General features: G+C 36.0%; 1 protein-coding gene across 4 annotated transcripts; it reads right to left on the reverse strand.

Annotated features, from left to right (window-relative positions):
• Nucleotides 1–471: 471 nt before the first annotated feature.
• On the reverse strand, nucleotides 472–14,180 carry LOC104884869 (uncharacterized). 4 transcript variants are annotated; one of them, XM_057395498.1, is made up of 10 exons: nucleotides 13,661–13,695; nucleotides 13,422–13,499; nucleotides 11,443–11,522; nucleotides 7,757–8,434; nucleotides 7,368–7,470; nucleotides 2,833–2,933; nucleotides 2,559–2,733; nucleotides 1,771–1,941; nucleotides 1,215–1,315; nucleotides 472–1,004 (listed from the first exon to the last, which is right to left on the reverse strand). In XM_057395498.1, the coding sequence occupies exons 4-10, from the start codon at nucleotides 8,414–8,416 to the stop codon at nucleotides 951–953; spliced, it is 1,365 nt and encodes a 454-aa protein (XP_057251481.1). In that variant the 5' UTR covers nucleotides 8,417–8,434; nucleotides 11,443–11,522; nucleotides 13,422–13,499; nucleotides 13,661–13,695; the 3' UTR covers nucleotides 472–950. The 4 variants fall into 4 exon arrangements, with proteins under 4 accessions (XP_057251481.1, XP_010667874.2, XP_048501869.1 ...); XM_010669572.4 differs by lacking the exon at nucleotides 11,443–11,522 and having other exon boundaries at nucleotides 13,661–14,178; XM_048645912.2 differs by lacking the exons at nucleotides 1,215–1,315; nucleotides 11,443–11,522 and having other exon boundaries at nucleotides 13,661–14,180.
• Between the last annotated feature and the right edge of the window lie 2,571 nt (nucleotides 14,181–16,751).

Below are 16,751 nucleotides of genomic sequence, written 5' to 3' on the forward strand. Positions count from 1 at the left end.
TTTACATTTTCAGTTACATGGAATTAATAGAAGACAAAATTTATGGAACCCAACAAGTGAAGAGAGAAAGTGAAGTCGTGACCTCAAATTATTTTGAGCATCAGATAATCTTTAAAAACCATCCTCAAAAAACAAAAGAAGCGCTAAAAGTGACACAAGGGAGTGGCTTTCTCTCCCCAACATCGCACAACATCTAAAGTCACCTCAGTAAATTCCCATGTGAATCAATACCCAATAAAAGCACAGACAACAGAACATCCACTTAGCAAAAGATCGTCTTATCCTATCCATACAAAAGTACCAACCTTTACTCCATATTATAGAGACATGATTTCTTTATGGTTGTCTCCTTAATTCCCTTTTACTGGGATCGGAAAACACTGCACTAAAAGGATATTTTTGGCAATGTGGCCCTCAATTTCGTCCACATTTCTTCAAATCAATAGAGCTACATCATATCTACACAGAATGTCACTTTCAAATCAACCCTGCTTAATTAACCAGATATAGGACATTTACAATCAAATTAATTCAGCTGTAAACAAAAAGATGATACTACAAGAGTCAAGACTGCAGCATAACACAATCAACAGGCTTTCACAACTCTATATATAAACACGCATGAACTATAAAAATTAAGAACCAAAAGTCGGATGTATATGAAGATGTACAAAAACTGATATGGGAATTAAAAGCTCTATTAGCAGGGCGGGCCAGGCCTAGTAGCATCTGTTGACATCCCACGATAAGAGCATGGCTTGCCTTGAGCAAAAACTTGCTTCTCATTCTATGTTCTATATACCAGATGGAGCAGAGCAGCAATGTGGAGATTACACAAGTTGGCGAACTGAGTTACAGCAACTTGGCTATTAAGAGCAAAATAATCATTTGGGAAAACGCAGAACACCATTGTGATTTGTCAAAGGAGATCTTGGCCTGTATCCAGGATTCTAGTCATTACGGCTCAAAAAGTCAACTACGCAAGGATACACTTCTTCTACAGCCTGCAATAACATGAATAATGATAACTTTATCAGCAATCCCGAGAAGAAGGGAAGAGGGTTAGATAATGATGCAGGTGAAGATTGAGACTAGGTCATTTAGACCCCTTCCTAGACATAGACCTATGTTAAATTGATGACTACACTAAACATGGCTTTCTACTGAAATGAATCAACAATTACTATAACAGAAAGGTCAGAAATCAAACTAACCAATCTTCCTCCAACTAAATCATAGTGCGCATAATGTGGACCTCCAGGTTGTCCAACAACTTTATAGGTAACCAAGTGTTCAGGAAGGAGTTTAACGGTTTCTGTTGCACAATTAGTGTCGAGTTAGACTTCATACAACGAAATTGAACAACAAAATAAACGTACTTCATTGCACTTCGTATCATAGGGTTTCATTTGATTGGATAAAAACCAAATTCCTGCAATTGAGCTGCCTAGCAGCCGATAATATTAATAGCGAGGCTACGAAAAATAGGTTCTTATTTTCCTTTCTACAGGGGCTAGGGCTACAAGGGAGCCAAATACCAAAAAAAAACTATCAAAAGGATGGCTCTACTAAATATTAAAATGAAGGTAGTCTACTCGAAAACTGATTTTGTCCATAACTCGTTGTTTTGAAGTAGTATATGAAAAGTTGGTAAAGCCCTTTGTCAAATGATAGTCAAATTCAGCTTAATTTTATCTCAAAAAAAAAAACATCAAAACAATGAACATGAACCAAGGAACTAACTAACTAATCAAATTAGATTTAACAAACCATAAACAGCTTCAGGAGGGCAAATGAGGTCCTGATCTCCCGCAAGAGCTAACACAGGGGTACTACTTTTGTGCAAATGATCCTTGTAGAAGAAGGTACCACTCCGGTCACATAATCCACCCTCACGGAAAGCTGTTGTTAATTGTAATAGAAGTTTAGCTGGTATAGTACCTGGAAGCAATATCAACGAACAAAAACAGGTGCTTAGCAAAAACAATTCGGTCCACAAGAATTAATATTAAAGGTGGAAATTCAATAGATAAAACCACCAAAAATTTTACAGCTAAAGATAATCAAAAGAATATTATGTTACTAGGAATCGGGTACTCGTGTTCAACATGGATACGTGTCCAACTGTCCAAGTGTCTACTGATGTTTGAATGTCAATGATCCAACATAGGTGCTTGAGGTGAAATGAAGAGCCCAAGTAACAACATTAAACGACTTCACAGAAGCTGTTGAAGAATACTTGGGAAACAGACTAAATGGTAACTCCAACAAGAAAAAAAAAAAGTTTCGAATAAACATTTGTATGTGTAATAAACAGAATATAGGAGAATCTAAACTAGTGAAGGATGTAACAAAGAAAGGATAAATTAACACTTATTAGATACATAAAAACAGCAAAATAACATGTGATGTGCTCTTATGACGGTTTTTAGAAGTTTGTCAAGGCAAACATTCACGTAAGGTTCTATGTCGTGCTGTGAGTTCTACATGCGCTTTGTTCCCTCATCATAAACTGTACAAAAACCCACAAACCAGTGAATGTCAATGCTTGTACTTACAAAAATTGTTCAGAACAAGCTTCTTTAGCAACTCCGGATCCATCATGTCCTCAGCTGAAATTAAGTTATTGAGCCAAGACAAAACATATGGAGGGCTCGATGAGAGAGGGTAAGTGGCAGATAGCATGGCTCCTAGAGGAACAACAGGAACATTGAGGACCTGTGCAGGATTAGCCTGATATACAATATTATAAGCACAGATAGATAAAATAATTTTATATCACTTGTAAAAGAGCAAACCAACGTAAAACCAAAATGACTAGTTTCCACTTACCAGGGGTATGAGCATCTTAAGTGATGATTTGGAAGTTGTGTAGTCAAGTGAAGATGCCAAGGTCACAATAGCTGCTAATCTTGGATCTTTACCTTCATATCCTGATTAAAACAATAGACAAACAATGAACATCCCTAAGATAGATGAGAGTCACAGATGCAACAACCCTGAGTGATGTGCCACACACGCTACACACAAGATCCACACAAAAAGAAAACATTTCTTGGCCAACATGTATAAGCAAAACTTTGAGAAGAAATACGAATATAAAGACTTCCAGATAATATTAACCATCACTAGTCATCTCTCATAAAGGTACAAACTTGGCATATTAAGATGGAGTATCAAATAAATATCAAATTCTGATATTCATGCTGCACTTGTATTAAATAACTTATCAGTAAATAGAGTAAACACAAAAGCTATGTAGATCTTCCCTGCCATGGCATAACCATGTCAACACAATACCCAGGGAATAAGACAACCCGTGAAGAATTTCTTGATATAATTCATCGTCGATAGGAATTTTCCTTTTATAAATAAAAGAGATGTTTATTAAGAGAGTTAAGAGATGTCCCACTTAAATCACTTACAAAGTGATCCCATTGTGGTTTCAACTTTCAAGAGAGACTTCCAAGGGTCGTATTCAGTTTCTTAACCAGTTTTTTTAGGACTGGCCTTACATCAAGACTTTTTAAGTAGATGACAAAAATGGGGTGCATGACAGCATGAGGCTTGGCAATGATTTCTTAGCCTAGGAAAAGTAAGTGAAAGTGTAAAATAAGGGAAAGCTGAAATATAGAGGCCAGAAGCACGCATGTTCCATGCAGGATTAAAAGGTACGGTTTGTGTCCCTGCAGGACTGCAAGCATTCATTTTCCAGTAGACAAGAGGCTAGACAGTGCTGTACAGCACAACTCTGTGCTGCACGAAGAACAGTATTCTACAGAATACCTGTACCTTTGTTGCAGCAGCTATTTTCCGCACAGGAACCTTTCCTGGCGATCACGGCCCTTCAATTAAAGCTTTAATGTCTACAACTAATGTAATCTAGGGTTAGTCATGTAAATGGGGTGTAACCCTACAGCATTGTAAAAACACAAGAGACTCATTAGTTTTAAATGATTCATGGTTAGTTCAGAATTCTCCTTTTCGTGACTTCGTCACTCCCCCTTTATTGATGCTTCTTGTGTTAACTCATTCAAGATTTTTGCTCCCTATAATACTTCGTTGGTTCTACGTTTATTGAGTTAGACCTTAGATTTCAGATGCCCAACTTTTTGCTTACTCTCGTAAACTAAGTTCATTTTTTTCTTTAGTTCATCCTTTGAACCCAAACACGTATTGCTAAAAACATCGACCTTATTCTTTTGTTTTGATCCAAACTTCTATAAATATCGCAAGGAGATAAATATAAATCAAATTTTTTTGTTGAAGTCAAAGCAAACTTTTGCTTGGTTATAGAGAATTCAGAACAACGATTTCATTGAAAATTTCATGATCTGGGTAAGCTTATCCTTGAAGTTATCATTTTGGTAGACAAAAAGCAATGATTGAAATTTTAAAACCAAAAGCTTGCGCTCTTTCTCTCTCCCCTATTCTCTCCTCAAACCACACCCACCAATGTCAAATTAAAGAGCCGTTAAGCAGCCAACAGAATTCTCCTAATTCCCCTTATTCTGGCCCCATTTCCTTCCTCCTCCAGCAAAAGACGGCGACATTGGCCCCTTACCCTCAAAAACAAACATCACACTCTAGCATCAAACACAAGCGCTTTGTCAACCGTGTAAAACCTCTAGATCTGTAACCTCCTATCCATTTCTCAAACCCATTCCAAAGAAAAACACACTAATAGTCTGCCACCACTTTATTTACCCAAACTACAAACCAATTTCCTCATACTTCCCTCATTCTATATTAAGGGCAACATGGAGGAGGGATAATAATTTAGGTGCCCATGTGAAGAGGAAAGAGATAGAGAGAGATAAAAGGAGGGGCCCATGTCATGTGGAGAGAGATGGAGAGAACCCATTAATCAAATAAGGAATTGTTGCATTTATTTGAAACGTCCTAAAATAAATGTGTTGCACTCATTTCAAAATACAGGAAGTACTACAGACCTCTAGTCCTAAAACCCTCAAATTTCCCCGAAGAAAACAATCCATTTCATGGAGATTTACTCTTGACCAAGTGGCTGAAGGTACAGAGTCCATGTCTCCCAGAAAAGAGAGTCCAATGGTTCAAATCCACTTCTAAAAGTGGGTGAAGGCGGCAAAAAAAAAAAAAACAAAAAAAAAACACATTAGCAGCTTCAACCAAAGAATTGGATGAATTTCTCATGGCTAGGCTAAAAACCAGAAGTATATAGATATACGAAACAGCTAACCCCATTTTCCAACAATGTCATGAATAAAGAAAACATGGGAAACAATGAAGACTATAGAATAATCGGGGAACATTCATTGAAAGACGCATTGATGGAGATAATTTGGACACAACTGTTAATGAATGAATTCAACAAGAAGACAAAGAAGGTTCAATGGGGGACGAAAATTAACAAATCTAACATATAATCACAAAGCTTACATTTACGATGAAGGCATTTAGACAAATTAAATCAGCTCATGGACTTCCCCTAGCTTTTACATTTTCTATTGAAAGTAAGCTCCTACGTAGAGAAACTTTACATGGCTCAAAAACTGTCATGAATGTCTTATCACCTAATTAGCTACTTAGATAGAAGAATGGTAAGGTTATTGTTTACGGTTTAGGTCGGGGAGTTTAGTTTAACAACAGACTTCTAAATAACATTTATGGAACTACCATCTATATGTGATTTACAGAAGATTTACCACAAAATAATAGCTCTGAAAGGTGGCAATATGCTTCCACGAAGTAGGATTAGAAATTCGGGATCAGTAGAAAGAGGAAAGAAAAGATACATCTCAACATTCAGGTTACTCTCTTTGGTAGAAACTAAGATTACAAATTTTATTCAAGGAAATAAATAATTATACTTTTCTCAAGCTTTTCACATTTACTTTTCCTAGTTCATTTAATAATTAGTTGCATAAAGAAAGTAGTCCCACTAGTTTATGATTTTTGTCTGTGGTTCGATTTTGGAGATACATTTTGACAATTCGAAAATAACACATTTTATTTTCCATTCCTCTCTTATTGTTGCCCTTTCTCTCTAATTCCTAACTCAATTTTCTTTCACCTCTCCAATCCCCCTTTAACTCAATACTCCTTCCCCTCTTTATTTCTCTAAGTAACCTAAAACCGACTTGCTAAAAGGTGCAATTGGCTATTATTAAGCTTAAGATACTAACATCATATGACGATTTGGAGAAAGAAGGGAGACAAAAAGGAATGCCTAAATTGCTTCAAGGGACATGCTTTTAAACGAAGAGGATTCATTTACAATGTTTGCTTATACTAGATTAAAACTATTATTGTTCAGCTTATGACTATTTTGTGCATTTATGAGTTTCCCTTCAAAGTTAACACAAATCTCAAACGAAAAAGTAACAACTTAACTTTTGATATATTCATCCTAAAGTAAAAGAAACTTACAATGGTCCATATACACATCAAAATCTACGCGACTCAGGTTCAGTTATTCAATAAAAATAAATACCATGATTTTAGTCCAATATCAACCGCCCATAACATGTCGGAATGTTGAGGACACAACATACTACTTGCACCAAAACTTGGTTCTTTGAAGTGTCTAGTAAGTAGTAACCCCTCCGGTCTTTATTAGTTTACCCGTTTTGACTTTTGACACTATTCACATACAAGACTTTGACTATCTCTTGTAATTTGTATTTAAGGAAAAATATAGTCATGTGAGATCTTGTTGGATTTGTCTCAATGTGTATTATCCAAATATCAACTTTTTTAAATTTTTGCTTATCGAAAATTAGAGATATTAAGGTTCAAATTAGTGTCTTGGCAAATGTGCCCCAAAGAAAGGGGTAAACTAATATAGTCCAGAGGGAGTAGATCACATACCAAAATGGATTCAGAGATTTTAACAGAAATACTTATATAATAAATTCTTGCGTCCACTTAACCTGGAAAAAACTCGAATTGAATCCTGGATATTCAAGTATCTCAGACAAATCAAAAGAGTCTAACTGATGCCATGTTGGTGCTGCAAAATAATTTACTTCTCAATGAACAGTCAAAAGAATTTCTAATTAATATCTCAGCCATGGTGATTAAGAAAATGAACTGGAAAGAAATTGTGAATCTTCTACGTTTAAGGTACTAATAACCCTCAAAGCAGACCAAAAGAGAGATATAAATAGGTTTGGAACACAAGTTGAGCCCTTAGAACTTATTGCTCAGCATTGCAATAAACCTTAATAATATCAAAATCCAATTTTAAAAGCATACATATCTCTGTAATCAAACTACAGGCAGACACATTAGCTCATTGCTTGACTCTTTCATGTAGCAAAACAGACAGATGGAAAAGCAACTAATAGACACACTCGTATAACAGGTTAAATAATGTCACATCTTACCACATCTGGAGAGCATCCCATACAACAGTATACCACCCATCGAGTGTCCAATCGCAAGCAATTTACCATCCTTGGGTTTGCTTTGACCTCTTATATATTCCATCTATACTCATGACGACACAAAGTGCAAGAGTACAATATTAGAGGGGCCATTGTATTAATTGTAAGGCATAGAAACTTGGCAAAAACGATCATGCTTGAAAGTGTAATAGCTCACAGCTTAAAAAATTATCACTATCATAACATGAGGGGTGAGGGAGGATGATCAGAAACTAGATACAAGTAACATGAAGGGTTGGACATCCAATGGTTTCTTGGAATCATCCAGAGGATAATAGCAGAAGTTAAAACAATGTCTAACCACCTAGTAAGAAAAAATGTCACCTCACCACAGCAGGAATATCCTCGTCCAAGTAATGATCAAAATCCCAATCATACTTCACCATCAGGTCAAGCTGTTTTTGAAAATCTTCTACGGTTGTAAAGAAGCTTGCCTGCAAATCAAAGATCTGAGGTGAAATTGAGCGTTGTCCTTCTTCAAATATATTCACTAGCCTTTGGCTTAGATCTGTTATTTGATTAGCTACAGCAGAGTTGTCATTAGTTTCTAACAAGCTCAAAAGCTTTCCCCTTGTCTCATTGAAGCGGTCAAGTAGATGGGAATCCTCCAAAAGTTTCTGAAGTTGATCCAAAAGTCTTGCAGAAATAATTCTTGATTGTCCTTCACTGAGAAATCCGGAGAGCCTCTGAGACAACCGCATGAATGTATCGGTCAATTTTGAAACAAGTTCTGATTCATCCCACACTGTCGCAACTGTTGATGGAGCTCCATTAATAACTGGGACATCCGAATCAACTAACGCCCCGTCCTTGGAGTCGAGGGACCGCCCAGTATGAACCACAGCTTCTTTAGCCTTTTCAGCAGTAGACTCCATCTTATCAGATATTTCATGGGCTGACTGTTCTACATCTTTAGAGTGTGTTGCATTCATGCTTAATCCAGCCCCTCTAACTTCAAGAATCCATGTATCAAATCCTTGTCCAGACATATGGCGAGCAAATGAACACTGCATTGAAACAGAGAAATCAAATTAAAATACACAAATCTATAAATTTCACGAAAAACAAGAGCACGGATCCCATCCTATCTATTAGGAAAGCAACAAGCCTTTTTTCAACAGCATTTTTAAAAGAAAAACACTCTATGAAAGGGGTATCAGTGATCAATTTAAAAACAATACTGGCCCTTTTTCTGCAAACTGAAAACACACACTGTGATGTGTGCAAACATAATTTACCCAAAAAAAAAATATTTAAAAACCCCGCAAGTGCTTTTACTCTTGTTAAAGCGCTCAAAAGAAAAAGTTTAAAACATTCCTACAGCTATTTTCCATTCAATTCCTGTCATATTTGCAGCAATATTACAATTTACAATGTTGTCTATTTATGATGATGCTACCTATTAAGATTGATGTCTTTCTCAACAATGGATCATATTAACGTAACATCTTAAACCTCAGTCTTGATTTGGGATCACTTAAACCTGAATCCAATCTAAAGTTAGTGAGTCTAAATTGGAAGAGTCAAAAAAAGAAGACATTCTATGAAAACTCGCTCCGAATATATTTTCGACTTGACAAAAAATGGCCCAACTGTTTTGCTGAACAACACTTCGGGTATAGTTTTAGTAACAACTCCGGTAAATTTAAAGATCTTAAATATCAGTGGTTAAGTCAAGAAATTAAACCAAATACTTTGGAATATCAAGCTATAATCTAATCTACTTAAATAGAAGAAACACAAGTAGCTGACTCTAAAGCATAACAATAAAATTGTCAAGCATGGTAAGTCAGTTACAAATCACCAACTTCTACTGCTATAGATAAAGATATGTTCTCTTTAAGTTATTACTTTGAGTCTGTTTTCTTCAACTTATTTTTACTTTTTTTTTTCTAGAAAGTTCAGAAAAATAATAAAGTTCAGAAAAAACAAGTATAAATTAACAAAATGTAGGGAGTATTTTTGAGAATTTATCAAAAAAAAAAGCTCTACAAAAAAATAACAGAAGTTCAGAAAATTGGGAAAAATTAAGAAAAGTTATAAAAAAAACAAAACGAGACAAATTTAGAAAAATAGGGTAAAGAGAACAAAGCCGTATATTTATAAGAATATGATCTCATCAGACCATACCAGATAAATTCATACCAGACCTTTTTTTTCTGTTTACTTATTAAAAGATGTGTTTGATTTCTAATTAGTAAAAATTATGAACATCCGATTTTCGAAAAATATACGATGCAACAAACCGAACAAGATTCTACTTGAATGTGTCATTTCAGTGTCAAAATATGATCAAAGTTTAGTTAAACAAGGGGACCAAACCAGACCAAATCAAACTGCAAGCGAACCACCAAATTCATACCAAATCACCTTATTTCACGTGAAGAGAGCATAGATAAGTATGTACTTTAATCATTTTGGATGAATAAACAAAGAAAAAGAGCCTTTTGAGCAAGCAAAATGAAATAGCTTCTAAATATTCTGATCGCTCCATTTTTACATAAAGATCTTAGCTATCAAATCAAACCCCACGAACATCCGCTGATTACCACCAGTGGTATCACAGCAAGCATAATCCAATGCCTCTAATAATCCTAGCCAAAACATTTTGCTACTTTTTCGTACACAAATAACAGAAGTCCAAACTCACCAATTCCCTTAGATAAAAGCAAAATATAATTTCCCAAACACTGCAACCTCAAACCTTTTTAACCCCCAAAAATCAATTGGGTGCCTACAGCGAAAAGGGAGAAGCATGAACAAAACAAGAAAAGAAAAATATCGTACAAGAAAAAATATTTAGGAGCATCCAAATGAGGTCAATATTCATCACATAAGACCTCAGACATATCGTAAAGAAAAATATCTAAAAACCCATAGATACCAATGAGGCTTCTTAATAATAAAAAAAAGAGAAAAAAAAAAAAAGAAATCATTATAAACAAAACAAAAGAAAGGATCAGTATTCACTATGTCCAACCAATAATATACCGGAAAGTATATGAATCAATTCTTCCCACAACAACAAGCAACAATCCAAGAATGATTGAAGAATTCAAGAAGATGGAGAAATATGACCCAGAAAGCATTGGTTTTTGTCTTCGAGAAACCTGGAATGTCGCCCAAGGGCCTGTTTTTGTTCAAAAAACCAAAACAAATGAGAAATTGGACAACCATTTCTTTCATGTAAACCAAAAAAGGTTTAATCCCTTTTTTGAGACCATCTTCTCAAATGCAATGGGCGCCGGCTCCCGATATCGGCCTACAAGATACCTTTGAGCAATAAAATACTGTCTTAGCATAAAAGTAAAGCAAAGCCCACGGACAATATTCCTCTCACAAGAAAACTATCCAAAAGATCAACTTCAGAAATTCTCCAGAAATTCAACATGAGTTACTGCAAGCCATTAACTACCCTAATAGTACTCATTCAGAAACTATTCAAAATGGCAACGAGAAGCTCAATGCATCATTATATCAAAGTTCCGTCGGCTCTCTCCTATATCTCACGCATACAAAGCCCGACGTAGTACATGATGTCAAATACGTCATGGAGAGCTCAATCACTAGCAGACAAGGATTCTCAGGTATGTCAAAGGAAAAAAAAAGTTATGGAATTCTATATGAAACATATAAGGATCGCAAACTAACTGGATACACATAGAGCAATTGGATCGAAAGTATGGATGTCAGAAAGAGTACAAGTGGACAAGTGTTCGAGCTAAGGAACCAAAGCTATCTTAAGGTCTTCAAAGAAACAAGTCACGGTTGCTTAATCTTAAGTCCGAGTATATAGTTGCAACAAGCACACCATGTGAAGCACTAGAATTTTGGGAGATCTACAAGTAGCAATAACAGAGCCAATATAAATGTGTGACAGCCATGACCAAGAATTTGATTTTCCCCAGTCACACAAAGCACATTGACATCACTACTTCATCCTAAAGTTGGTTGACAAGTAAGAGACCAAGCTACAATTTTATAGGACGACTAAGCAAATTGAGAATATATTTACCAAGGCAAGTCCAACTGAAATCGAGTTTAGAAAGCAACTCGGAGTACAAGATCTTCCACATTACGGGACATATAAAAATCCTGAAAAATATTGCAAAATATCAAAATGGCAAAGCGTACATCCTAGAAAACTTTATATATGAAACTAAAGAGCCTCGAAATATCTAGCTATACTCTGATTTGCTAAATGAAAAAAGAAACAAGTAGAAAACTCTTGAGCATAGCAAGAAATTCTAGAGCATGGTATGTCTATTATGAATCACCAAATTCTACCACTATGAAATAAATCTGTAGCTTCATCATTTTGAGTGAATAAACCAAGAGAAAGAGCCTATTCAGCAAACTGGATAAAAAAAGCTTCCAAATATTCCCCTATCTCCTTTTTCACATAAAGATCTTAGCTCTGAAATAAAAGCCCACAAACTTCCCCTAATAACCATCAAATAAGACACCCCTTTCAATGTCACAGTATTTGCAGGGGTAGCTGCGAATTGTAAATTGGTATGGGAAAACCAATTAGCCATTTTGCGATTCACAGTTCACCTCTAAAGGAGGCTCTTTCCTATAGTCAGAACTCCATGCAGCAAATCCCATCCCCACATTCGTTCCGAGTTCCGAAGCAATCTGTGATTTTGTGACACTGACTCCGCTAATGAGCCACTAGCTTCTGAGTGCTTTTACAAAATGTTCCCAAATGCAACTCTCTTAACAGCAATGAAAGAATGCACTCCTTATCTAGAATTAACAACCCAAACTCGCGCTAACATACAATTGAAATACAAAATGCGGTCCTTAAACATAAGCTTTCATGATATAACCAGCTAGACACTGTATAGCATGTATATTCAAAGAAGGCGGGTAAATACACTCACATTCTACCTTCCTCTCACAAACTACCCTTTCCATCAAAGCACAACGTGATCATAATAGGGATTACAGGGCAAGGAATTGAACACCTCCCAAATATAACCTTTCATAGACAATTACGGGAAAGACTAGAGAGAAGTTATTTTAGTAGATTAGACGGTTACAAACTAATGATGCAGTCACCGACTGCTTGACAACGGGAGCATAATTAGAATTTTCCATTTCTAAGGAATCTTACATAAAGAATTTCACGTCATGTTCTATGATCAATTTATAAAAAAGCATTCAAATTCAAAAAAAAAATATCTGGCTTTCTTTGGGTATCCAGGGCTGAAGAATTGATTGGATAATATGGACAGATGTTTAACCAGGTATAAAGTTGCCATTCCTTCTCCAAAAACTGAAAATAGACTATACACCATACTATAGAAGGAAGAATACTATCTTCATTAGTATTCCATTTCAGATAAAAAATCTTTTGATGGTTGCCACTTAACTTCACAAAACTTTAAGCCAGAAGCATAACATGATCAAATCATACAACACCAAAATACTTGGTCATTCAGATTTTGGCAGCTAAGATGATGTCTTCATCAATCCTCTATTTCAAACAACATCGCTCACAGTTGTCCACCTAGGCACATCACCGAGACAATACCTTAGAACCTAGATCATAAATACCTACCAATATTTGAAGATTGCTCATGGTTGTCAACAGGACTGAGGACACCACTAAAAGCTTATCATCAACCATAAACTCAAGGAACAAAACAACACATTTTAAAGTGCTTAATGCTCCCACCTAACGCCACAAAAATTAGGAAGACCTTATATAAGCCGTGGATTGTTGCCACATTACATGGAGTATATGTACTTAGGTGCACCAACTTCCTGCTGCATACAAAAAAGTTATCCTACTGTCTACATATATCAAGTTAAAAATATCAATCAACTAATTAGCGGCCGCGACAAGGTGGTGAGCTAGATTGCAACATTGCAAGCAAACACCATATGACAGATAATTCACCTAAAAAATCAACACTTTGATGAAGCAAATGACTAAATTGCAATAAATCCAAAAAAAAAGGTAATGTAAAAATAAATTATAACTACCTCGGGCGCGAGATCATAACCAATAGCATTCGTCCCAACACCTGATAACAACAAAAGAGGATGATTCCTTGCACGAGCCTGCATATTTTCATCAAACATCAGCAAAAATTAGACACCCAAAATATACTAAAATCAGAATTTTAAACCCAATTAAGGTCAATTTTTGTTTACGCTACTTTTCAAGTGACCCTTTTAGATCAAATAATAAGGCGAGACGGTCTTTTCGTAGATCAACTAACCTCGGGGTGGGGATGGTACCGCCAGAGAGCGAGACGCCAATCAGAATTCGTCACGTGGACATAATGAAGCTCATCGGCGGTGCAAATGGAGGGTTTGTTAACAATCTTCTCAACGGCGTCGTTTGAGAAGGATTTAACCGCCAAACGTGACGGAAAACGGTGACGGTAGTTGGTCGTAGACGGCGATAAACGTCGGAAAATTGACGAGAAGTGTAAAGAAGAACGCATGTCTGATTGAATTTGAATTGTAATCGTCATTGATTTTTTTGCCTCTATTTATTCACAATTAATTTGAAACGGTGCTACTGAATTGATAAAGAAGGTAACGCCAAAGCTTCAAATGAAATGACGTTAATTTAGAGGAACGTTATATAATCAAACTACTACACAAGTTGATTTCGGTTTAATTTTATGTAGTTTTGAGTTCATTTGCAGGAATGACTTCCACTGATTTGCTCACAGTTTATTCGGAGTTTCTGGTTTTTCTCCGTCATATAAACTTTGTAGCTGTCTAGTTGTTCTAATCATTTTCTTGTTCTTACTTTCTTTTTTTATGGGGTCCATGAGCCGACACATCCCCAATAAGCCAGTGTTCTTTTATCTGTCTACATTATCCATTTCCATTTTCCATACCAGTCTTTGCGTAATCAAAATGATCACTAAATTGACAACAACCATATCAACAACAATATTTTGATTAATTTTCACTAGTTCGATTTTAATGTATATCTTATAAAAATAATCCTGACACATTAATGACATGTTACAATAGGTAAAATCTAAACCACCTCATCGCTCCAAAAACACAACCACTCCACCAACCTACTACCAGTATCCCATCCACCTAATAACCCAACCCACCACTCGTTCTTAAAAACACATTTTCCTCACCTAAACCACCACTTCATCAACGGAATCCACTAGAGCCCCTACCAAAAATTGCTTAATTCGATATCCAGTTAAATTTTTATGTCTGCACAAACTCGCACTTTGACTAAGGTTTGTAAAACTGCAAGTCAAATTATATCATTTCGGGACGGAGAATGTATGTTCTGCAATCTAAAATCGCTCTTTTATCATCGTTACCTACAAAACAAGCACAAGTCTGCAAGAAGCATAATTTAATGGGTGGTGTATGAAAGGATATATCGAGTGCTGATCGGCTCAAGACTAACTCTAGATTTGATGTTGTGGTCGTCTTTGAAATATGAAAGGATATATAGTAACATTGGATTTGGCGTTGTTCTTCAGAGTAATGCTTGATTTACCGTTATTAATATATTTGATATAACATTCGATTTACCATTGTAGATGTCATCGATATAACGATGGATTTGATGTTGTCATTATCATTGGAATGCCCAAATGATCTCTCTGACAGTTTTCACATATAGAGTTTGCTGCGTTTGGTAGAATATCACCTATAAAGAGGTTCTTAACGCTAGACTTGGCGTTTTCAATATCTTGGGGATGCTCAAGTGATCCTTCTAACAGTTTCCTCATATAGAGTCTGTTGTATTTGGGAGAATATAACCCATAAGGTGATGTTTAACACTGTATTAGGCGTTGTCAATGTCTGTGGAATGCACAAATGATCCCTGAGACAGTTTTCTCATATAGAATCTGATGGATTTGGTATAATACTACCCACATATAGTTCTTTACTCGTTAGTGGAATTTTCAGAATGCTTGATGTTTTCTTCCTTTAAAAGTAATATAGTATTGCTCAATGTTGTGGAGATGTATTGAGACTGTTGAGATTTGTTGTTGGAAATCTGGAATGATTTTTGCTTGATAATGTGTGTTTTTAGAGTGATAACACTAATCAAACTCCCTATGAATTTCTTAAAGGAAGAAAACTGATATTTTTTTATTTTAGAGCATTTGATTGTAAGTGTTTAGTTCATGACAATGGCAAAAAAAGAACTTAGGGAATTTTGATGAAAGAAGTGACGAAGTTGTGCTCCTTGGCTATGCTTTAGATAGTAAAGCTTACAGAGTCTACAACAAGAAAACAATGTGTATCAAGGAAAGTATACATATTATCTTTGATGAAACTCACAATTTTGTAGAGAATGTAAATGATGGTTGCAGGAACAAGAAAATTTTGATATTGGACTAGTGAGACCAAATCTGAGCAACCATCCAATGAGCAACAACCAAAAGTTAAAGAAGATGAACTTACAGTTAGAAGGGGAAATGACCAAGTTCTTGAAGATAATGCAGATCAAAGTTTCGATCCAAACAGGCGACAAAATGAAGGGAACTCCAGCAAAGAAGTTCAAGTTCCAAATGAAGACGGAGCAGGGTCTTTCTGTAGGAGACTTTCAACCAAAACCATGGAAGTATGAAAAGTATCATCCAACATATATGATTATAAGTGATATTTAGAAAGAAACTCAGACCATATCACAATTAATGAGGAACTTTTGTGCCTACAATGCATTCTTATTCTGATTGGATCTTAGAAATGCAAGATGAGCTCAACCAATTTGAAAGGAATGAGGTATGACACCTTGAATCCAAGCCAGAACAGTAGAAGGTGATAGGATTGAAATGGGTGTTCAGGAACAAGATGTATGAGGCTTTAAGGTCCAATGCAAATCCTAGAATCTAGAAATCTAACTTCTTTACAAATCTGTGTCGGCTGAGCCTTCATGTCCGATGCAAATCGGCTGATACAAGGATTAAAGGCACGTTCGGCGCAAATTCTCGGATTAGAAACACCCATCTGCTTTACTCATGTTCGTCGACTTTGTAGGACCACGCGACACAAATCCTCTTGTCATTCATTTGCTTTGGGTATTTGCATCCAACTTTGATTATAATTCGACGCAAATCGTCTGCTCCTGGCCATTTACGTCAGTTCTTCACGCATGTGACGCAAATAAGCAGTCGCAAATCGTTGATTCGGTACTAGTGATAAATGAATCTATAGTCAATTCTAGGAAGAATTCTTCTCAAGGTACATCTTTGCAAACCCACTACCAATTCCATGAGCACTTCTACTTTATTATGAAACTACTATTGTTTATCTCTAGGTACATGAGCGGCCACTCATTCCACAAATATCCATTGCCAGATACTACTA

The sequence above is a fragment of the Beta vulgaris genome, chromosome 6, assembly GCF_026745355.1.
Source record: "Beta vulgaris subsp. vulgaris cultivar EL10 chromosome 6, EL10.2, whole genome shotgun sequence".
NCBI classification, from domain to species: Eukaryota; Viridiplantae; Streptophyta; class Magnoliopsida; order Caryophyllales; family Amaranthaceae; genus Beta; species Beta vulgaris.

What these genes read in the sequence shown, in the direction of transcription:
- LOC104884869 (XM_010669572.4), bottom strand. Translation starts at nt 13,918, where the DNA reads ATGACGATTACAATTCAAATTCAATCAGACATGCGTTCTTCTTTACAC. An exon ending in GGTACCATCCCCACCCCGAG is followed by an intron (nt 13,500 to 13,660) that starts GTTAGTTGATCT and finishes GAAAATATGCAG; the next exon opens with GCTCGTGCAAGGAATCATCC. An exon ending in ACGAGGATATTCCTGCTGTG is followed by an intron (nt 7,471 to 7,756) that starts GTGAGGTGACAT and finishes TCATGAGTATAG; the next exon opens with ATGGAATATATAAGAGGTCA.